We start from the raw sequence: 21098 nt of genomic DNA, 5'->3' as shown, positions 1-21098 counted from the left end.
TATCAAGCCAACTAGTAAAGAGGAAAGGGCTTCAATAATGGTATTGTAAAAGGATTTGTTCACATGCAACATTGGGAGTGATGATGGGCATGGAAGTGGAGTGTATGTCAATGAAAGGACGTGTTGGATGACAAGATTAAGGTGGAGTGATAGCAATGGAGAGGTGGAGGAGCCCATGTGTGATTGAAATGGATCTTTTCTTTAAGGAAATCGGGGCGGAGTTAATGGACATTACATTGAGTTGAAGTAAGGAAATGGTGAGGAGGTAAAAAAAGGAGCCAAGTGGAATTGTTTTTTGGGTGCAAATAGAGGAGCAAAATATATGAAATGAGGGAGTCCTTTAACTAAGTAATTCCAAAGTGTAGAGGTAGGTGGGCTCCCTAAATCCAAGTGCATGAAGAGAAAGGAATGGTGGGGGCTAATTTTAGACACACACACACGCACGCACACACGCATGCACGCACAGAGAGAGAGAGAGAGAGAGAGAGAGAGAGAGAGAGAGAGAGAGAGAGAGAGAGAGAGTGGTAAAAGACGAGAGAGAATTGGAGCACAAATTCTTTGTTTTGCCTAAAGCTACCAAATTGATTCTTAATATTTGAGTACATAAATTTCATCTTTAGTCTCTCTATTTTCTTTTTTGGATAGTTCTTGGAATTTCATGTGTGTTTTCCTTTTCAACCAATAGATAGTTCTTGTAGTTTCATGTGTCTCTTCCATTTCAAACTCCTTAATGTATTAGATCTATTGTTGAAGCTTTGAAGGCTAGGCATCCCTCTTATGGCTAAGTTCCTTGCTTCAACATGCAAAGGATCGTGAAATCCATTGCTTAGGTCCCTTCCAATAGACATATGATTTGACACTTGTAGACATTTTTCTCATGCTTTGAATATAGGTTGCTCATTCATGCTAGCTTCGTTTGCTAGATGTTGGTATATACATGATGTGTGAGCTAGATATTAGGGAATTGGTCAAATATCCACTAAGACCGTTTCTCTTTGCACAATGCTATTCCTAGTCTATGTCTATTGGGAATTCATTTTTCTCATTTGCATGTACTTTGTAAGTGGAAAGTCGAACCACCATGGGAAATTGTGAATTGAACAACAATGGTCACCATACACTACACTCAAAGTCTTATATGCCTCTTGTTTGGTTCTCTCTCTCTCTCTCTCTCTCTCTCCCCCCCACCCCCCGGCCAAAAATGCCGATTGAGAATTCCTTGCCTCCTTCTAAGGCTTGATGAGTAGAGCTTCCTGATGATGGCAAACAAATTTCAATAATTGATCGCTTTAGGCTCCAAGTGCTAAAGCTTAAATGCTCTCTAGGCTCGTGTGATCTTAGAAAGAACCAACGTGCAAAATATTGTTGAATGTGATAGTTATGGAAGCATAGATCAAACCCTTGGCAATGCAACTATTGTGAACGAATATGTGATTGGTTACATGTTGATCCTTCCTAACATGATGTCTTGACAATGGTGCATGAGCTAATTTGTGCCTCTGCTAATGTGTCATTGTCTACATGCTTCATGAAAGCTTCCTGAGTGGTGGGAATGATGAGAACCTTTCTTGTGTAAAATTTTGAAACGAGGGGGCTCCTTTCAGAAGTAGGGGTAAGGTCATGGGAAAGGCTTACCACTAGACAAGCAATTTAGAAGGGGTTTGATGTACAACCAAGGTCGATGGAAATTGTGAATTATGCCTCGTTAATGTGTGGTCACATACACACGTCTTGAATGGTCCTTAATTGACGAGGAGAGCGATAAATTATCATAAATTTCTATGAAGGGTAAAATTACTAGTAAAACAATAACAAGGAGGCCAACTCACGACCTTACCCTTAGATCAAGGTTGAAAGAAATGGCACATCAAACATGGATATAACTTTCTTGAATCGTAGGCCTTGTAGTTTGCCAAAAATCATCACTCTATGACATTGTGGGCCATGTAGTGTACTCCAGCCCTTGTCCGAGGAACTTGTGCGGCACCTTCGCCATGGTGGCAATGATGTGCTCGTGCCCTCGCACCGGCCCAACACCCTCTTAAGGCTAGAGTCCGCACGGACTAGGCAGGTTAATAAAGTCCATACAATGCAAAGATGCTTGGCCTAAAATTGGAGAGAGACATCGATAATGCTCACACATGATGCGTTAGTTCTTTGGTGACTTGCAAAAATTACCGATTTTCGTCTATACTTGTGGAGTCTTGCAGGAACGGCAAGAGCCAGCATGTAGGTCACAAGGTGAAGTCGGGATGGAGGCCTAAACCGAGTGATCTACGTCACGCAATGAACAAGTAAGAACTTGATAGGAAGTAAGGAGATGTCGAAGGAGAATGGGTGTGGGACTGAGAGGACAAGGAAAGAGACACGAGAGAGGCAAGGGTCAAAGGAAGGAAGGAGGGGCTGCCGGCCATATGCAATTGGGACATGATCAAATTGTACTACACTGTGGTATTGAGCACAATGCTCAAAATTAGTGCTTTGGTATTGATGAGAATGCTCAATAGCAATAGCAAGCTTGTGATTCTTTTCCTCTTATGAGTGTTGATTGATTGATTAGAGACAGCTGCACTTTTCCATTAATGCTCCAGATGCTCGAGCTTCACACCCACCTCTTCTTGCCTCTTCATTGCCTCCTCCTCCACAACCCACCTTCTTCATCTTCTTCATCGCTTCCAACATGTAAGCATCACCTCACCTTGTCTCTTGGTTGCTCACCTTTTGACTGCCTGCCTTCTGGATTTTCGCCCTTCTTCTTTCCGAGCTCCTCAATTCATTTCTGCGTGTTTTTCGTGTCGGCCACAGCCAATCCCACCTCCCCATTTCTCGCACCCGCACTGAACCTTCCCAGGATTTCTCGCCTCCCCTGTTGGGCTGCTAGAAATGTGTGCCCAGCAGAGGGACGCTTCAACGGAGAGTAAGCTCCTCTTCGCACTGTGAATGTCAGAGCACCAGTCAGCCACAGCTTGCTCGACCCAGTACTTTTACCTTTCCCGCAGTATGAGAGATCCTCCCCTCTCGTAGGTCTAAAATTCTGTCTCTCTCCATCGCCCTCGGACTCCCTTCCTCCTTTTCTCTTCCTTGCTGTTTCCGTGTTTGTGGTATGCATCGGGATGTTTCCGCAGGTATGCTGGTTTCCGTTCGCCGATCTTGGATTTTTCATCTTGATCTTGGCAGCGCAAAGCTCATACAGCCTGTAGCCAAGCTGTGTTGATCCTTCGTATCAGGGCCGTTCCTGCAAGCAGTTTCTCTTGATTCTGAGACTTTTGTTTACGGATTTCCTTTTGTGGCCGATCTTCTTGATGTTCGTTTTAGGGGGAGCTCTTTGTTAGGGTACCCCGATGCACTCATGGGTCGCCCGCATGTTGGAATGTTTGAAGGCGTGATAGCAATAGAGCAATAAAGGGCTCGATTCTGTGTATTCTGCTACAGTCACCGTATTTGATTAGAGGGAAATTGTCAAATGTAATGATCAAATTCAGGAAGTCGGAAACGCTAGACTGCTTTGCTACGCCATGGGCTTTGAGCTTGACTTGAATATTAATGCGTCAAGCTTAAAACATACTGGGGAGATAGAGATTCGACTCAGATAACATGGCCTTTGCTTTAGCTGCGATTTTTGGCTGCAGGGGTTCCGTTTGCTAAGTTTGTTCATCGAAAACTACACTTTTGTTGCTCTTTATTTTCTTAAACCGCAATTTTCTAGCATGATGTTATACATTTATGCCTAATGTCCGTGTTTTCCTTGCATTTCAGGGACTAGCGTGGGTTGATGATTTTATATGTGGCAAGGTCTGTGAGTGTTTTTACTTCAATTTCAGCTTGGAATCAAGGCTCTCTCGGCTCTAGTCGGTAGTTGCAGGTAACCAGACAGTTTTTTGGATCTTTAGCGGAAGATTGATTGTGTGTATGTTACTCAAGAGGGATGAGCTCAAACTCCCTAAACCCAATTCAATTTACATTTCGTAAGGCAGGCTGCCCAGGGGCCGATGGGGATGTATGAATACCTGCGATACTAAGAAAATGACGACGTTGGAGTCACCAGGGACTAGTGCAGACAGTTCAAGCACTGATCCTCAAGAGGCGGTTCGCAAGGTGTCTGTTTCTCTCAGTGGCCTTCAATTGGACAGGATTGCTGAGAAAGGCAGTACAAGTGGAGCACATGTTAGTGATGGGAAAAGCAGTGATGCCAATCTGAGTGAAGCCAAAGGTAGCGACCGGGGAGACTCTGTAGAAAGTGTGAAGAGTAGTGTTAGCCGGGCAAGTGTTAGCAGTGCAGCAAGTGATGAAAGTGCTACTAGCAGCATCAGTGGTGCCGCCAATAAGCCTCATAAAGCCAATGATGCAAGGTGGGAAGCAATTCGAGCCATTCGCACTCGGGATGGCACTTTGGGTTTGAGCCATTTCAGGTTGCTCAAGAGACTTGGATGTGGAGACATTGGTAGCGTATATCTCTCAGAGCTCAGTGGCAGCAAGTGCCATTTTGCAATGAAAGTTATGGACAAAGGGTCATTGGCTAGCCGAAAGAAGCTGCTGCGGGCGCAGACTGAAAGGGAGATTTTGGCATTGTTGGATCACCCGTTTTTGCCAACTCTATACACTCATTTTGAGACTGATAAGTTTTCATGCCTGGTTATGGAATTTTGTTCTGGGGGTGACCTTCATACACTCAGGCAGCGACAGCCAGGCAAACATTTCTCTGAACTTGCAGCTCGGTATGTAAAATGTCTTTCACTGCTTGCATTTTTTTTGTTAGCTTGAATACTTCTATTTCATAATATGAGTTTCTACATGAGGAAGTATTCCAGTGCTTTTTTAAACCAAGATAGTTATGCAAGAGCCCAAACCTACAGCTCCTTGAAGTTAGAAAGTAACTTAAGCGATTAAGTTTGGGTATTTTCTCCATATAAAGATGTGGGAAATATTGTAGGACTGGTCAGAAATGGGATGGTTTGTTGGAGTAAGTCACTGCCCCACATGTCAGCTCCCATATCCCTAGATGAGGAGGGGCAGGACACCTCCACAGAATATGGGCATGAAAGGCTGCCATGTGGCCATATTGTATTGAAGGACAACTCCACATCGTATTGGTACCATATAAGCACATCTAAAATGAAGGACAATTTCACATGCGTTGTCATTTGGGCAGCAGCATGATTGCCAGATGGGCAGTATATGTGAACCATCCTAAAGTCAATTCTAACCTTGGTAGAGTGTCACCGTTGAGAGCTAGTATCTTTACTAATCAAGACACAAAGTAGAAACCCATGAGGGTTGAGCTAGCAAGCTCACCTCCCAGCCGTAGGTTAAGTACATTGAGCCACCCTAAGGTTTCGACCACTGTGAGAGCTCGTCAATTTCAAGGTCAGATAATGTTTAGTTGCGTTAACCTTGATCCAATTCTAAATCTTAGATTAACTTGGTCTTGATCCTAGATAATCTAATCATTGTCAGGCCCTAGCTAGCCCGGTTATGGACGTAACATCCTCCCCCCTTTAAAATAGATGATTTATTTGGCATACATCAAGGTAGGAAATTTAACCCATGATCCATATTCCCGTTGGCAATTGGTGTGGAACTTATAATTGACTTCTTTCTAGATATAAGCAATGCAATATCCAAAAAGATCATGGAATAAACACAACTAAAATTACACTACAATCTCTGACATAGAAACGACCAGAGTAAGTTTCTCAATCTACCATAGAATTAGAGGTTGATATATACGATAAACGTGAACAACCTGAATATATTGGTTTACACATTATAAAAATGCCTCACATTGACTCAAACATTTCTGATTTGGCAAAATATGGAGTCATTTCTTCCCAATTCCATAGATTTTCCTGCCTTTGTACAACTAAGGAGTCTTTCATCACTCAATGTAGTAATTTGGTCACTTTACTATTACACAAGAGGTATAATCCAAGGAAAATAATGAAAAAAGTACGCACAATCTTAGATATGAAGTCTTTTATCTATGGTGTATCGGTATGTTCAGAATGATTGAACATAAGCTGAAAACAAAAAGCAGGGAGCTGAATAGCCCGTTTTTCTTCTAGTTTCAAAAGAGAGTTTGTTTGAGTATGCTTGTGCTTTCTAAGTTAGAAATGTATTTTTGCCTCTTTGTAGTAAACAATACGTAAGTGTAAAGGGCCATTTAGCTTTTTATCTTTTAAATAAGAGAGAGAGAGAGAGAGTTATTCCAGTTTTTTGGAAGATTTTGTTTCTTGACTTGCTTGTTTATTTTTGCTTAGTCACCTGCTTCCTTTCTTCTTTATTTCTTGTTTTCTTTCTCTTTTGTTTATTTGACGTATTTTAGTAAGCATTGGGTTTGCCCAAGAGACTCTGCAGGTCTTTAGAAACCTAGTATAGCTGCTTATGCTTGGGCACTGATGATGAGATAAGTGTTGCTTTGCTTGCTAAGTATGTCTTCCTTTTGTTTTTCATAAAAGTTTTTGTTTACCTCTTTTTTTCTTCCCTTTCATTTTCTCTTTTATTTTTTGTGTAGAATTTTGATCTTTAGAACAACAAAAAAATCTAAATTTGTACGATTGGACTTATTCTAGTCTTACAAAGGTATATATATATATAACCTAGACATTACGGTCTACAGAAGACGTTTCTCACGAGCATCTAACTATATGAATAACCACAAGTGTTGACCAAGAGGGATAGCCCACGCTTCCAGGAGCGCTGTCCGAAAGTCTTGTGTGATTTCACCTTGATGAACAAGCGCCGCTTGCATATATTGGGCCGCATACTAACCACTCTAATCTGAGAAGGGAACATAGCAAGCAACTAGAAGAAAATAGACATCGGCTAACAAGTCCTAAAAAATATGTACCAGTCTACTCACAACGAGCCATAGGAAAACCTATGAGACTACTTGCAAAGAGCCAAGTTTAACCAAATCAACCACCCACAAAGGGCTAGGCCAAACCGGCCACCCATAAAGGGCTAGGACATCTTTAAAATACACCACAAGTCTCTTGGAAAGCTCAAACATCAGCATGCTTTTATTCACATGCTACAACAAGTTCTACAATCTCTTCTGTTGATGTAGATTCTTCATTCTTTCCATTGTCAATAGACTTTTCGATTCTAGATCAAGTATCCATTGCTATCACTCAGGAGGACTCAATGAATTCCACACCTCTCTCAAGACCTTGCTGAATTCTCCTTACAAAAGCTCACAAACCTGTAGAACCAGACAATTGGCCCAGCCTAACTAGGCTTGTTGCCGTATTACAAACAAACACTATAAACGATCAACTCTCTGACATTGAAACGACTATGCTAACCCAGAAAATCACGCTCTACACAAAGTGTCACGAGCATCCAACTATGTGAATAACCACTAGTATTGGCCAAGAGTGAGAGCCCACTTTTTAAAAACCTCCAAGAGCGTTGCCCAGAAGTCTTTTGTGATTTCACCTTTATCGAGGAGCACCGCTTGCATAGATTGGGCCACATAAGAGTGGGTGGGAGACTCAACACTCACGTGGGACGAACTTGTCCAATGGTGTTGGACCAAGAGTGGTTCGACAACCGCCCACATGGAAGATGATCGGAAGCCTTGACGTCTCACATGAAAAAAGGTGGAGCAATCAAGCATGTTGAGGTGCTAGAAAAAAATCTCGGAAAGTTCTTTCAAAAGCTAATCACAGGTGGGGAAAGAAGCATGGGAAGATACGAGATGCGTAGGGGGGGCTGAAGAAATTAGCAAATGGGAAGGCTCTGGACTCACAAGGCCTAATGGCAGAGATGGAAGAGACAAAACAAAATAGATGATAAATAAAGCTTTGGAAGAGTGGTGAATAGAATTATACTACTCCACAATGGAGGAGACAATAAGATTACACAATGATCATGATACACTGTTTATTGGAAAACATATATGGTATTATACTTGAGCAGAAAGTCAGCGAAAGGGTGGAAAGGATTGAACAGCTCAAATACCTCATGTACTTAGGGAACCAACGCTCAGACTATGTAAGAAGGTCTTCATAGAATCGGCAAAGCCTTGGGTCAAACTCCAAGGAGAACATAATAATAAGCAGTGACATAGGGGTCAAACAAGGCTGTCCCCGCTTGCAAGTTTATTTTGGTTTATTCTTAGATGAACTAGAACATTGGATGAGAGCACACATTGGAGAAGTACAAATTTCCAGGTATGCCTTTATATAGATAATGTAGTTCTCTTTGTAAAAGTCAAGGACATGCAAACACGCCTGGATGCATTAGGTAAACGTTGCCAACACTCATGGATGAAAGTTAATATTGTAAAGACAAAGTCGAAACAATAAACAAGCAAATGTCCTTTTACATTTTAAGAGCAACCCCTAGGAGTAGTGAGAACCCCTAACTGTATGGGGCTTGAGTTTGAGAACAACTACTAGAAAATGTCCTTTATATTCAAAGCGGAACCCTCAGGAGCAGTCACAACCCACAAATATCTGGGGCTCGAGTTTCAGACCAGCTACAATTGGAATCCATGCGTGGAAAGAAGAGCTATGGGAGGTTTGAGAGCCTTATAGAACTTCCAAAACAAATGCAAGAAAGCACATCTATGGATCTGGAAAATGAGGAACTTCCTGTTCTCCAAGCTTGTTCAAACGGTGTTCCTTTATGGGTGCCCAGCTTGGGCACTGTCCATAGAATATTAGAAAGCAATGTTTCTTATAGGAGGGATGGGGTTCAAAGTGCAAATCCCCCCTATCCCGTTATTCTAGCAGTTACATGAATGATACCGCTCGAAGGGGAAGCTCTATGTCAGTGCATAACAAACCTTCACGAGGTAGAGAAGATGCATGCAAGATGACTGCCTCACAAAGCCATGAAGGGCAACCGAAAATATAGGAGGGCACAAAGAGGGGATGGATCGATGAGGGCTACATGCTGTGGATATCCCAGGCGATTTGAGGGAACAATTGCTGAATATAGATGAGATCATTCCCTGATTTAGAGATGATTACCACCACTTTGAATTCTCTTTCTGAGTCGTATCTCGGTTTTCATACCTCGCTGAATTTGTCATTGAGGGAGGTAGCAATCGTCTCTTTTCACGAGTTGGTAGGACTCTTGTTGCAAGAAGAGCAATCAAGAAAGCTAGCGAGCATGCCATGCTTTCAAAATTCAGGCCCAAGGGGAAAGGGCAACAAAAGCAACATGGAAATCAGCACACGCATCAGCATAAAGCTCATTCCGGACAGCCCTCTCATAAGGCTAAAGGTGATGCAAAGAAGCCAAAGAGGAAGGGTATTGGTCACTACTGCAAGAAGCTGGGTCACTACATTGGTGAATGCAAGAAAAGAATAGCAAAGGAGAAGAAAAAGGATTCGGGTATGGCTGTCTCAGATGCATCAGCTCCTAATGCACATGAAGGAGGGGATGTTATAGACAACTTTGTGGAAGAGGATCATGCCTTTTTATCTTGCATTTCAGATTTTCTAGTGGCTGGTCCAGATACTACAGCCACTCTTGAGGATTGACTCATATGCTTTCTTGACTTGCAGCAATGACCCTTTGAAGGATGCATGCTATTTCAGTGTCAATGAGACATTGAACACATGGTATTTTGATAGTGGTGCATCCAAGCTCATCTTACGGAAGAGTCTTTTTGCATCTCTGCATGCACCACCCGCTAAAAAGAAGGTGACATGTGCAAACAATTCTTCTTATTTAGTGTGTGGAGTGGGTGACATTATACTTACTTCCGCGGATGGCATGGATTTCAGAAATACTGATGTTCTTTATGTGCCAAGTATAAAGAAGAATTTACTTTCAGTGTCCTCTCTCAATCGAGGAGGATTTCAGGTTATCTTTGTTGATGCTAAGTGTGCAGTCCGAGACAAAGAGAATGATTATGCTTTGATGTTGTCTGGCACTTTGTATCGGAGTCTTTTTCAGCTTGATATTTATGAGGAAAGATCCGATCTTGCACTTGCAGTAAATACTCCCACTGCTGCCATGCAGAATGCAGAGTTATGGCATGCCAGATATGGGCACATGAGCTATGGCAGCTTGATGACACTTCAGAAGCATGCTATGATTGATGCATTGCCTCCTTTGCCTATGAGGGATGTATCCTTGATAAGATACATAGATTTTCCTTTAAAAAGGATAGTGCAGTACGAGCTACTCGCAAATTACAGCTCATACATAGTGATGTCTGTGGTCCCATGAGGACACTTGCTTTTGGTGGTTATTTGTATTATGTCACATTTATAGATGACTACACAAATTGTACTTGGGTCTATGGGTTGAAGAAAAAATCAGGTGTGTTTATGCATTTCAAACACTTTGTGGCCATGGTTGAAAATGAGACAGGACTCAAGGTGTAGACACTTTGCACTGACAAAGGGGGGGAGTATATGTCTCATGAATTCGAGGCATTTTTGAAGGAGAAAGGCATCACACATTAGCTTACAGTGAGGCTTACCCCTCAAAGTTGAGTAAAGATGTCATTTTTTCAATCCTGCCACAAGCAAGATTTTTGTGAGTAAAGATGTCATTTTTTCAGAGAATTCAGCTCATACACATGCTGAATTCACTATTCCAGCTTCTTCAAATGATGTTTTTGAGGGGTTACTTCCTATTGCGTTTGGTTCCCCAGCTGAGGCTCATGCTGAAAATCAGCATTTACAACAGCCTCCACCTGCTCCACATGCCTCGATTCAGCCACATGCTGATTTTGTTCCTCCACAGGCAGTGGATGATGTTGTCAGGCAAGAGATCCAAGACATACATGCAGCAAAAACAGTCCCGAACTGGTTGCTACAAACTCTTAGGGAGAGTAGACTTGAGGCACCTTTGCTTGGTAGGACTCGTAGTGCAGCAAGGCATGCAAGGGGAGCTTTTTCTATTGAATCAGCTTATGCAGGTCCTCTTCTTGATGAAGAAGAACCTGAAACTTTTGAAGAAGCCAATGATAATGTGCATTGGATGAATGCTATGCACAATGAATTGCAGTCCATTGAGAAAAATCATTGAGAAAAATCAGACTTTGGATGTTGTGGATTTACCACTAGACATGCCATTGGTACCAAATGGGTTTTCAAAGTGAAAAGGAAGCCAGATGGGTCTATTGATAGGTACAAGGCACGGTTGGTTGCCAAAGGCTATGCTCAGATAAAGGGCATAGATTATGAGGAGACATTTGCTCCTACATCCTGGATGACCATCCTGGATGACCACCATTAGATCAGTTATTGTCATGGCTGCAACTTTTGCTTGGAATGTCCATCAATTGGATATAAAAACAGCTTTCCTAAATAGGGACTTGCAGGAAGAGGTTTATGTCTAACCACCTCTTGGCTTTGAACTTTCGGGTAATGCACTTCAAGTTTGCAAGATGAATAAAGCTTTATATGGGCTAAAACAAGCCCCATGTGCATGGTATGCCAAGATTGATGCCTTCTTGGCAAGTAAGGGGTTACACAATAGTTTCACAGAAAGCACCCTCTACATCAAGAAGGATGGGAGGATATTTTGGTCATCATTCTTTATGTAGATGACATGCTGCTCACAAGGTCAAATGAGGAAATAATTGCAGGTTTCAAAGCTGAATTCGACATGATAGAATTGGGCATGTTAAATTTCTATTTGGGGATTTAGTTCATACAAGACAAGCGTGGCATTGTTATGTCTTAATCCAAGTATGTGCAAAAGCTCTTGGATAGGTTCAACATGCAAGATTGTAAGTCTACAGCCACTCCTATGGAGCCAGTGTTGAAGCTTACTATGTATGATGTAGGTGAATCAATAGATGCCACACTTTACAGCCAGGCTATTGGATGCCTCATTTATTTGTGCAATATACGGCCCGATATTCAGTATGCAGTATCTCAAGTGAGCAGGTATATGCACAACCCAAAGACAACACATTGGCAGGCTGTGAAATGCATCTTCAGTTACTTGTAATGCACTAAGTCTTATGGCTTGATGTTTCCCAGGGGGGGTGACTTGCAGAGGCATGCTTATAGTGACTCAGATTGGGCTGGAGACTATGACACTAGGCAGTCCATTCTTGGTTGAGCAAGAAACAATCTACTGTGGCTACTTCCTCATGTGAAGCTGAGTACAAGGCAGCTTTCACAGTGACAGTTGAATGTGTTTGGCTGCGTCGTTTGTTTGCTGATCTTCATCTCTTATTGGAGGGTCCTTCTCCAATTCTCACTGATAGTCAGAGTGCTATAGCAATGGCAAAGAATCTTGTGTTTCATGCTCGCACGAAGCTCATTATCATTATGTCAGAGAGAAGTTGCATGCAGGGGAGATCAGTATGATCTATGTGTCAACACATGACAATGTTGCAAACATCTTTACCAAAGCACTTCCACGTGAGAAGTTTGAGGCATTTCGCAATGTCTTTTGGTGATCGATCACTTCCTTGTACATCATCACATTGGCACTGCAGGGGGGTGTTAGAATTATTAGTATATTCTAGGCAGTGACCAATGTAATCCATAAGTGAGGTAGGGGCACTTTTCCCTCACTAGAGGTTTTCCCCCCTAAAAACAGTCAGTGGGTTAGTGTGGTTTTGTCACTTAGACAAAACCACCTCCACACTTGTACTTCTTCTATCTTATCTATTCTAGCTTTGACATTTTGCTCTCTACTCCCTTGCATCTCTCCTTGCTCTCATTTTCTACATCTCCTACGATTTCGAGATGGGAAAAGGCAGGTGGACTAGACCAATAATTTCAAAGGAGGTGACAATCTCTAAAATCTGCCCAACAAGAGTAATAGAAAATGAAGAGCACACACTACTCGACTGTAGAGCATACATGCACATCAGGGAAAAGTACAGCAGATATGCCCTCAGCCAAAAAGTCGTTATGAGTCAACCAGCCAAGCAATTGGGTGCATACTTGAAAATTTGGAACACCGCAGTAAAATTCTGGACATGGCTGACCGGCTGCCCAAACACTAACAACTCAGAAATTTGCAGAAATTGTATGTAAAGAACTCAATAGTGGTTTCTAGTCCCATAGATCCTGTAGGGTCTCAAGTGGACTTTAATACAATCATCTTATCCATAGTTTCAAACATACAGGTATGTTTGGTAGTGCAAAAGTTTGCTAGCGTTGAGAAGATGCATGGTTGCTATGATACAAACATACATTGCCTATTGAAATATATTTTAATTGGGGCCAATAGCCAATTTTGACTTTTGTTGATATTTTGCCTCATTTGTAGAGGTGATTTGTGCCAAGCTCTAGGCTTCAACCTCTCCCATGCTTACATGCGTCGGTGCGTCAGTTTTTTGGGTTCTTAGAAATCAAACATAACATGTGTTCCATGGATTTTTGCACTCTATATTGGGAAGGGGGTAGGGTTTGAGCCACGTATGTTATCAACCTGTAGAAAGTGACATACGTTTGCCAGTGGATCATACTTGCAAAGGTTTCATATTATAAACTTATGTTTGGAACCATGATCTCATAATCTCTCTCTCTCTCTCTTCTCTCTCTCTCTCTCACACACACACACACACACACACACACACACTTTTTTTTTAAATAGTGAAATCTTTATATTTCTGTTGGAAACCTCAAAAGAAGTAAAAACCCACCAATAAGTACAAGGAAAAAGTTTTACAAGTAAAACCTCAGAGCAAAAGTCATGAGGTAGCCAAGTAAAATATGTAACACACACACACACACACACACACACACACACACACACACACACACGAGGACATTTATCTTTCACTGATTTTTTCGGGCACTCTCCTTATTCAAGTTTATAGATGTGCCGAGAACCAGTGCAAACTTCTTTAGTTTTCTGAAGGCTGGTGTGGTGTCTATTTCTCTGTAAAAACATTTAGTACTGCTGACATATTCTGTTTAATATTTACAGGTTTTATGCAGCAGAAGTTTTGATGGCCTTGGAATATCTTCACATGTTGGGAGTTGTGTATAGGGATTTGAAACCTGAGAATGTGCTTGTAAGAGACGATGGACACATCATGCTTTCAGATTTTGACCTTTCATTAAGGTGTGTTGTTAGTCCAACGCTGGTGAAGTCATCTTCTTGTGATTTTGATCCATCCAGAAGGATTCCGACATACTGTATACAGCCTTCTTGTGTGGAGCCCTCGTGTGTGCAGCCGGTTTGTATACAACCTTCTTGTGTCCAGCCTTCATGCTTTGTTCCACGATTATTAGGCTCCAAGTCTAAAAAGAAAACGAGGGCAAAGAATGAAGTTGGGAATCAGGTGACACCATTGCCTGAGCTCATAGCTGAGCCTACTAGTGCCAGATCTATGTCTTTTGTTGGTACTCATGAGTACCTCGCCCCGGAAATAATCAAGGGAGAAGGTCATGGGAGTGCAGTTGACTGGTGGACTTTCGGCATTTTTCTTTATGAACTGCTTTTTGGAAAGACTCCTTTTAAGGGACCAGGAAATCGAGCAACTCTGTTTAATGTTGTGGGGCAACCACTCAGGTTTCCAGAGGCACCAACTGTGAGTTTTGGAGCCCGGGATTTGATTCGGGGCCTACTTGTGAAGGATCCCCAGCACAGGATAGGTTTTAAAAGAGGTGCTACTGAAATCAAGCAACATCCTTTCTTTGAAGGCGTAAACTGGGCCCTTATACGCTGCACAACTCCTCCAGAGATTCCACAGCCTTTTGACGTGGACTCATTAAAAAATACAACCCCGGCTGCTACTTCTGGAGAAAAGAAAGCAGAAAATGCTGGCTTACATTCAAATGGTCAATACTTGGACTTCGAGTTCTTTTGAAAAGCTTGACAGGATGGTGTATTTGTATTGTGATTACCTCTGTGTATCCGTCTGGGCCTGCCTTGTCTACTTCAGGTGAATCTCCATTTGATTCTTATTATGAAAGCCTAGTCTTAATTGAGATATACGACTCTTATGATGGTCGTACACACATCATGTTTCATTAATTGTATCATAGCTTTTTAGCATGCAGAGTTTTATTGTTTTTAATTACTCAATGCCCACCAGCTATTTAAAACATCATGTCAAGATTTGGGTGATGAAGTTCTGTATGGATACATTTATGCTGTGCTGGAACATATAGTTCTCAATGCAATACAAAATAGGTTTTTTTTTGTTTGCTTTGTTGAGGGCATCAAAAAGCCAGTTGATTGTCAAGTTCAGGTATGTACTGTAATTTCTAGAAGAACCTGGAATCAGAATTCATATGCAGCCCTGCCTCTGTTAGGTCTCACACCGCGTGGGATCTAATGTGTCTTCATTGCATCTTCCTCCTATTCAAGATTGAAGGGAGTGATAAAATCATCGAAGCTTTGTAAAATTTAATCTCTCAAATTATGTCTTTACAATTGAAGTTCATTTATCACAGATTCCATATATGCATAACAAAAAATAATTTAAGATTGAAGTTCAAGGTATGTAATGTAATTTCTAGAAGAACCTGGAATCAGAATTCATAGGCAGCCTAGTGCTCACACACCCTGTGGGATGTAATGTGTTTTCATTGCATCTTCCTCCTATTCAAGATTGAAGCGAGTGATAAAATCATCGAAGCTTTGTAAAATTTAATCTCTTAAATTATGTCTTTACAATTGAAGTTCAACTATCATAGGAAAATAAATTGAACAGATTCCATATATGCACAACATAAATGTTTCAAGATTGAAGTTGAACTATCATAGGCAACACATCTCATATATGCACTAACTATTCTCCCATAAGCACCATTATGCCCTTCGATTATTTTTGTGTATGTTCCTCCTATTGGACTGGGCCTATTATATTCATGCTGGCTTTTCTCTCTATATCCTTGTTCTATGTGCATCACTGTTGGCTTTGTCTTGTGTGGTGCTTAAACATGCATTTAGACTGCACCACTTTCTAGGCTTTTTGAGCAGGACGACAAACCATAAATATGTGGAAAACATCCTCCCGCGTACACTCGGGGGCAATGTTTAGAAAATCCATCCAATTTCTATATAAAAAGCCCTTAGATTGTTCCAAACAGATACTCCTGCATTTTTCATGATTTCCCAGAGAGTTTGCCAATAGCGTTAAACTTGTATGTCATTTTTGATGTAATTGATGGTCATTTTTCATAATTTGCTAGAGAGTTTGTCAATAGCATCAAACTTGTATATCATCAAACTTTGATGTAATTGATGGTCTAGCTGCCTTTTGAATTGGTAGATCATCAAGCCATTATTTTGATGGTTGTGCTTTTTGCTAGAGGCTACCAAATCCAATGGTATGTTATTTGTAGTGTACTGGTCTCCAACCTTAATCTTTCCCCATCTCTCTGCACCATAGAAATTCCACTCTTCATTTCCTCCTCAACGCGGCACTTTCATCTTGGCGGACCACAGGCTCTTTCTTTTGTTTCCAATCAGCACAGGCTTTGAAAATAAATACTCTCTCTGACCTCATTGAGAGCCACCAAATAGTACGTGCTATTGTAGAAAGCGTTGATGAAGGTATCCACCTCGTTGAGCTCCTCCTAAGAGCAGCTCCCCGCGTCAAGGCTGGCGCTGGGGACTCAGTGGGGAGGTTGCTGGCTGGGCTCCATCGTGTCCCCCCCGTGTAGACATGCTACATATTTTACACTTTCCACTGTCCGCAACCTGCTGAACAAGTCGTTTCCAGCTTCCAAGGAGGCTGTAGCTTAGGGAGTTGCACAGATAAATGCTGGTCTAACAGGTTCAGCCAGTCCAGCAGTGGAATGCTGGGCTGGAATTTGGAAATTCCACCATGGGGCTTTCTGCCAGTGGGGCTCTCCCGCTGGGTGGCGCGGGGAGGTTCTCTAAGCCCCAGAATAACTTGAAGAGTTGTCTCCCGTAGATGCTTTGAGAGCGGCAAAAATCTCGTCCTCTGCAAATCGTCATCTCACCACACCCGCACCTTCTCTACAACTGCAACGACCCGCATCAGCATCAGCAACACGAGCAGAGCGAGCGACTCCGCATATGCACCGAAAGCGTAGAGATGACCTCCACAATGGCCTTTTATCAACTATCAGGACATCAAACATCTGGAAATCACTGTGTCGCGTCTGCATCAGAATGCCCGGCCACCCTCGTTTGTATCGACACCCGTCGGTGACGAATTACTGCTCCCGCATGAACAACCCGACGTCCCGGTGGGCTACACGCGCATGTTATCTGGCCATCCACAGAAGCTTTAGAGTGCAACCCAGCCGCAGCCCCGTAACGAGCACCGCAAAAACCCGTGTGCTGAGGCTGGCAATGACACCAGACACTCCGGCATCCGCAATCAGATCACCGCACCGTAGAAACTCCGCATCCTAGTAAGCAGCAGCATCTCCCGCACTCACGATACGGTGCACAAACTACTTCGCAAACGGCATCCACCCCGCAACGCCTTCCACCATATGGCATCGTAGATCTTCCTTGTGACCAATCAAAACTCCAGACATTCGATTTATCGCCCTCATCGCCACTCCGAATGTGCGCTCTTTGTTGATGAAGATCGACTTGGTGATCAACATCGATCACGTTGCTTATCACCGGATGCGCCAATGAATCAAATTCTGTAGTCTCTGAATTGCTCTATCCATGCATTTGTCGATGGTGGATTCACCTCCCGTTGCTGCTACCATGAGCCCCAACACTTATCTTGATTCAACATGAGCGGGCAACGCCTTCTTCAACGTGTTCTGCTTGAGTAGGACAAGGCCACCAACGTCGCTCGCATATATTTAAACTGCAACTCCAAAAGAGAAGGCTGCATTTCCACTTGGCAGGGCTTACCCGGTTCGGGTTATCAACACGGCTTGCTCTTTGCATTCCAATTTCCTTGCCGCAGCATCCCGACTACCTTGCAGCCCCACAAAGACAAATACCTCCTCCTATTGCTATCGTTGTTGCTGCTATCTCTACGATCCTCGCTCTCAACTGACATGAAACTACCCAGCGCCCTTCGTGCAACGTATGGTGCGCTGATGCTAACGGATGCCGTCAATTTGAGATTGATCCTTGGCTGCAGCAAGCTAAGCACTGGCCTCCAATTTGCATGCGAGAACGCTGTCACGAGATCAACACTTTCACCATGATTGCCTCTCACCTTGATTGTGGGATTCTGCATCGTGATCGCCAATGTGTTGGGGCCAAAGGGGAACAAAGCACAGAGACTCTCAGAATAGAGGGCAAGAGAGAGAATGAAAGATAACCAATTGATGTTCTATTGCGTGAATGGAATGGCGCTCATACCCCTTGTAGTACCCACACACCCACCACATGTGAGCAAGCAAATGCAAGTATGTATCCACTCCTATAAAAGGGAGGTTCATTTGAAGCAATAACATCTCAACTCTCTTTACAAGTACAAGTCTCAACCTTGTAACCTAATTGAACTTGAGTCTATGCTTTCATAGTTTAGCTCTTCATCATGTTTGCACTTAGCTTGCATCCACCTTAGATTAGTGCTTGGATACCTTAGGTGCTCGATGGTCCTCTCATTTTTTAGGAGAGCTCGATCCGTGCTTTCACACAATTTCCCACAAACAACCTGATACCTAATAATTACTCTCATTCATGCATGACCTAGTACACATCATCAATGCTTCACATCACAAGAAACAGTTAGCCTAGCTAACTAAATACAAAAAATATCCTAAAGTGGTACATTTTCAAAGCATTGATATGAAAATTTATAAAACATGATATAGATATCCATTTTGTTGTAGTGAATGTACATGGACGCTCAATGCTTCCATTCAATAAAAATTGCTATCATATCCATGTGTCTTTTCACCAACTTTTTGACTTATAGGAAAAATAGAAATCATCATAGGAGACCCCATTGTGGTCCTAAATTTGTTTATCACAGATATTGTAGTAGTGCTTCTGTCTCCCTTCGCAATTTCTCCACGAGAAGGTAATTGGTTTGAAAATATGTTAACACATAAACTCATCCATTCTAAGAGCATTGTAGAGCCAAAGCTCGCATCCTAAAACGATAAATTTCAATGAATTTTTGACAATAGCAATAAGCAGATGATTCAATAGTTTTTATTAAAAATCATTAATTTAAGAACATAAATGAAAAGAACTAGTAAAATAACTTTATGCTACAATCTCCTTTGCATGTTTATCATCAAATGCTTCTTTGCAGTGGTTGATGGAGCCATTGCATATGAATCTCTATCATTATTGTGTCCACTACATCACAATCCATAGGAATCCCTCTCTCTCTCTCTCTCTCTCTCTCTCTCTCTCTCTCTCTCTCTCTCTCCACCCCCCCCAAAGTCTCTCCGCAACACACTCCTCGTACCCTCTCTCCCTTATGCACCCATCCTGAGCAATCCAAAGATTGCTATCGTCCTTCAAAATGCGACCTACACAAGATTGAAGTAATAGATTTGGTTTAGGAAAAGGGGAGCACTTCGCCATTATAGAAATAATGAGAGCAAGCAAAGAAGAAAAGGTTGAAGAAGGTTGTAAGAGAGGAGGAAGAAGTTGATAGGAGGTTGATAGGACCGAAGGCTCACAATGTTTAAGGCATAAACACACGGGTTTATACAAGCATGAAAAGAGTCATAAATACATGTCACGATGAAAATGACATCTCCAAAGAATCCCACAAATGTCTTGATGTGGAGATGCTCCAAAATGACAAAGACGTCTATTATCAAGATGTATTAAAATGTGAGCGTGAGCACGCTCATCCTCCTCCAAATCATTTGCACTCATAGGATCAAAGGTTTTGCCAAAAAAATATGGCAATAATCCCTTGATAAAAATGATTTTCATTATGAAAATTTGCCATCTATAAAATCTTTTGCCAGTGGAAATATCTTGGGCCATTGATGCCTAGGATATAATAAACAACTTCCATAAAGAAAGATCCCCCTTTATAAGTAGGTGACCTTGAACTATAAGAGAGACCTTTAGAAGATAACCTTCTAAGGGATAGCCCAAAGAATCAAGGTATACGCATCCCCTTGATAATATTTTTAAATAGTACAAAATGGCCTAGTTAACCTTTCAGGAATAGGTATGTCAACTTGAGGTTTGAGCAAAAAAACCCCTTAAAAAATAGGATTAAGGGGGTGCTTATTAATATACCATTTGTCAAACATGTAAGGCGTTATGAGAACCTAAGAAGATAAGGTGAAAGTTCAAAGATAAAGAAATGGTATGCACATAGAATTTGTTGCAAGAGAAATAGATCCCTCACCACAAAAAATGCAAGCCATGTGGGCAACATGTCCTTGCTTCAAATCTTTACTCATACCTTTGCCTCTATCTATATGCTCATGGCACGACAACTCTCAACACTTTCCCTTGGTGCCATGATCCATCATCTACTGCAAGGTGGTCAGATGTGAGTTTTATGAAAGAAAAATCCAGATGACCTCCTCTTAGTGCATACTCGCTACTGGAGAGGGTCGTGAAGTGTGGTATTACAACATGATTGATACCTCCTGTGGGTGCTTACATAGTTACTCTTAAGTGATCAGGTTTGATAACTGGAAATCGAGGGCTACTCATTTGGTGACTCTTTATAAAATATGGGCTAAAGTTGGTAAGATTTGCTTCTTAATACATGTTATCATTGTCATTATCCTCTTTGCTTGATGTAGCTTGATGCATGATGTTTTGTTCTCCGTGTCCCTTTAGTGCATTATGTGTGGATGCCATGTTCTATGCTATATCATGCACTTGTGCTTTTGGCATGCTCATGATATAGTGATTTATGCTTTCATGCTTTGCTTTATCATTTATTGCAGAGGTCTTATCAATTGATTTCTGATAGTGTCTAACTACATACAATAGTTTTGATTTAATGAGTGCATAGGTCTTGAAAAATCAATTATTTTTTCTTTTTGGATCAGAGGAAAATTCTTCCCGGATCAGACAAGGGTGATGTGGCCTGTGTGCTCACATGCTATATGAAAACTGTGTCTAGATGGCAGTGTGTACCATGCGCCACAGGTGACATGGTTGCTGACATGGGAGGGTGATTTGGCCTTGCTGATGTGGCAACTGCCACATGTCTATTGATTGGACTATAAAAGTGTCTTGTGGATGCGTTTTACCACATGTCAAGAACTTGACCAAGCCTAGAAGTGACCTTATCTACCCTATCTTCGATGTGGAACAATGCC

General features: G+C 41.9%; 1 protein-coding gene across 4 annotated transcripts; it reads left to right on the top strand.

Annotated features, from left to right (window-relative positions):
- The first annotated feature begins 2580 nt into the window (after nucleotides 1-2580).
- LOC147904305 (serine/threonine-protein kinase D6PKL2-like) lies at nucleotides 2581-15067 on the top strand. Of its 4 annotated transcripts, none has more exons than XM_087385762.1 (4): nucleotides 2581-2682; nucleotides 3757-3862; nucleotides 3975-4715; nucleotides 13867-15067. In XM_087385762.1, the coding sequence occupies exons 3-4, from the start codon at nucleotides 4000-4002 to the stop codon at nucleotides 14750-14752; spliced, it is 1602 nt and encodes a 533-aa protein (XP_087241888.1). In that variant the 5' UTR covers nucleotides 2581-2682; nucleotides 3757-3862; nucleotides 3975-3999; the 3' UTR covers nucleotides 14753-15067. The 4 variants fall into 4 exon arrangements, with proteins under 4 accessions (XP_087241888.1, XP_087241880.1, XP_087241862.1 ...); XM_087385754.1 differs by having other exon boundaries at nucleotides 3971-4715; XM_087385736.1 differs by lacking the exon at nucleotides 2581-2682 and adding an exon at nucleotides 2712-2917 and having other exon boundaries at nucleotides 3757-4715; nucleotides 13867-15066.
- The last annotated feature ends 6031 nt before the right edge of the window (nucleotides 15068-21098 follow it).

Source organism: Dipteris shenzhenensis, chromosome 2 (assembly GCF_047967505.1).
Source record: "Dipteris shenzhenensis isolate YYH24624 ecotype China chromosome 2, Dip_SZ_1.0, whole genome shotgun sequence".
NCBI lineage: Eukaryota > Viridiplantae > Streptophyta > Polypodiopsida > Gleicheniales > Dipteridaceae > Dipteris > Dipteris shenzhenensis.
Note: the sequence above shows the minus strand (reverse complement) of the source record. Positions and strands in the feature narration are given on the sequence as shown.